This window comes from Amia ocellicauda, chromosome 4, assembly GCF_036373705.1.
Source record: "Amia ocellicauda isolate fAmiCal2 chromosome 4, fAmiCal2.hap1, whole genome shotgun sequence".
NCBI lineage: Eukaryota > Metazoa > Chordata > Actinopteri > Amiiformes > Amiidae > Amia > Amia ocellicauda.
This window is the reverse complement of record NC_089853.1, coordinates 7,879,405-7,881,904: the sequence shown is the minus strand read 5'-3', so window position 1 is coordinate 7,881,904 and position 2,500 is coordinate 7,879,405. Positions and strand designations below refer to the sequence as shown.

At 52.6% G+C, this 2,500-nt stretch overlaps 1 protein-coding gene across 4 annotated transcripts in view; it reads left to right on the top strand.

Moving 5' to 3' along the window:
* Positions 1-2,500, top strand: part of sergef (secretion regulating guanine nucleotide exchange factor) — a 23,936-nt gene that overhangs the window by 8,882 nt on the left and 12,554 nt on the right. For 3 of the 4 annotated variants that reach the window (XR_010816537.1, XM_066700824.1, XM_066700822.1), the window contains one exon: positions 2,356-2,392. The exons of the other annotated variant lie outside the window; for it this stretch is intronic. Coding sequence is in view for 2 of the 3 variants with exons in the window: in XM_066700824.1 (XP_066556921.1) it covers positions 2,356-2,392 (37 nt within the window). In the remaining variant the exon portion in view is untranslated. The remainder of the gene's footprint in view (positions 1-2,355; positions 2,393-2,500) is intronic. 4 annotated transcript variants of the gene reach the window in all.

Here is a 2,500-nt window from a genome sequence, read left to right as displayed (position 1 = left end):
GCAGTGTCGTGGTGTATGCTGTCAGTGTGCTGTAGTGTGTGCGCAGTGTCGTGGTGTATGCTGTCAGTGTGCTGTAGTGTGTGCAGTGTGTCGTGGTGTATGCTGTCAGTGTGCTGTAGTGTGTGCAGTATGTCGTGGTGTATGCTGTCAGTGTGCTATAGTGTGTGCGCAGTGTCGTGGTGTATGCTGTCAGTGTGCTGTAGTGTGTGCAGTGTGTCGTGGTGTATGCTGTCAGTGTGCGCAGTGTGTGCGGTGTGGTGATGCACAGCGCAGTGCCTGGGTGATCTCATACTGAAATATGAAGAAGTGAAGCTTTCACACCTGTCTCACCTAATGAGCCTGGAGAATATGTGAACAAGATGGATTGATCTGTGGCAAAGCAAGATGGAGAGAGAGAGAGAGGGAAGGAAGGAAGGGAGGAGGAGACTGACAGACAGAAATGGAAGGAAAGGGAGGAGACAGAGGGAGGGGTGTGTGATTGGTATAAATCTCTCTCTCACTCCCGCCGTGTCCCTCCGTCCCTGAGCTCCACACTGAGGCCTGTCCGCCCCGCCGCTGCCCCGCCGCTGCCCCGCGTGCTGACGGGCCAGTGTGTTCAGCACATCATTATTAACCCTTTCATCGCCTGTAACGTTGAGTACGATTTCATTTGTCTGTCCGCTGTGTTCCTAGTCATCTCACCACACCTCCCTTCTCCTCCTCTCCTCCTTTACTCTCTGTTTTCATGAGCAGATCAGAGAGAGAGTGAGTCAGTGTGTGCATTTGTTTTTCTCCTCTTTGGAATGAAGAGGGCGGGAGATTTTTGTGTGAGAGAGAGAGAGAGAGGGAAGGAGGGAGGGAGAGCAAGAGAGAGACTTACTGCAGTGGCTCATTGCTATGCCAGAGACATCTCCACATTAGGTTTGTGAGAGAGAGAGAGAGAGAGAGAGAGAGAGAGATAGTTGGTGTGTTTGATTGTGTTGGAATGTGCTTGTGTGTGTGTGTGTGTGTGTGTGTGTGTGTGTCTGAGTGAGGGAAAGTGTTTCTGTGTGCAGATATGTTGTGGTATTGTGTGCGCTTGTGTGAGCCTGAATGTCTGGAGGGTGTGTGTGTGTTTGTGTATCAGTGTGAGTGTATGTGTTATGAAGAGAAGCCGCTGTGGGACCGAGGGTCACAAATGGAACGTTCCAGAATACATTCACCAGGAAGCCTGTATGCCCCCCCCAGACATATCCAAAGAACCAGCCAAGACCTCAGACGGTCCCTCCCGTCCCCCTCCCTCGAGCAGCGCTGCCAGGCTGTACCCGGCCCTGATCCGATGGCTCTCGCTCCAGCAGTCGGTCTCGTGGCAGGGGCCCAGTCGGCTGCGGGGCAAGGCTGCATATCTGTCGTTTAAGGAGTTTGTTTTGCGCTTCTAAGCAGCATCTGATGTCGCCCCTTGTGTGATGTTTGTGTTGTGACTTGTAACAACACAGAGCTTTCAGGGCGAACTGCAGTGTCAGTTGCTCATTGATAGCTTTGTTTTTTGCGTTGCACGTCAGCGGTGCGTGTCGCGTGTCCCGGGTGGCGTGTGCCGTGTCTTTCTCATGTAGCGCTGCAGCGCTGCAGTCCCCAGCTGTGTGGCTGTTCCAGGAATCTGTCTATAAACAGCATGAGTGTGGAGTTGTACTCGAGTCACAGTTACACACACACACACACACACACATACAGAGACCCGGCACTTGTGAGTTGTCTGTCCCTCTGTCGCTCTGTGTGTCTCTCTGTCGGTCTCTTTCTGTCCCTCTGTCTCTCTCTGTCTCTCTGTCGGTCCCTCTGTCTCTGTCTCTCTGTTCTTTTCTCTCGCCATTCAGGGCACCAGTGTCCAGGTAATTCACAGTGTTTTTGTTGTTTCTGTTATTTTTCCCCAAATATCCCTGAAAACAAACTCCAGCATCTGCCCGTGTGATTTTCACCTCTGTGTGCGACTGTTTCTCAGTCCTTCTCTCTCTCCCTCTCGCCCTCTCTATAATGTTTCTTCAACTCTTTCGCCTCCTTCACTACCTCCCCCCCCCCTAGAAACGACAGCTCCATCTTTTCCATCCTCCCTCCCTCCCTCTCTCGGTTCACACATCGAGCTCTCGGAGGAAGAGCAGGAACAGATGGCAGGGCGAGTCACAGGGTCGAGTGCAGGGGGTTCCACATGACACCGGTGTGGAAAAAGAGAGGGAGAGATGGACAGAAAGAGGAGAGAGCAGAGGGAGAGATGTAGGGAGACAGGGAGAGAGAAGGAAGGGGGAGAGAGAGAAAGAGAGTGGACTGGACAGCACTTCTCTCCATACATAAAATAATATGACACAGAATAAATTGCACTCTTTGTTCTTCCTCCTGTCGTTGCAGATTGCTTGTGGCTCGGAACACAGCCTGGCCATTGTGGGTGAGTGGCCTCGACCCCTCGTCCTCCTCTCTCGTGGAGGGTGTGGTTTCTCGCGGGTCAGACCGCCTCTCACCAGGTGTCCGTTCTCTCTGTGTGAACCGGCGTTTC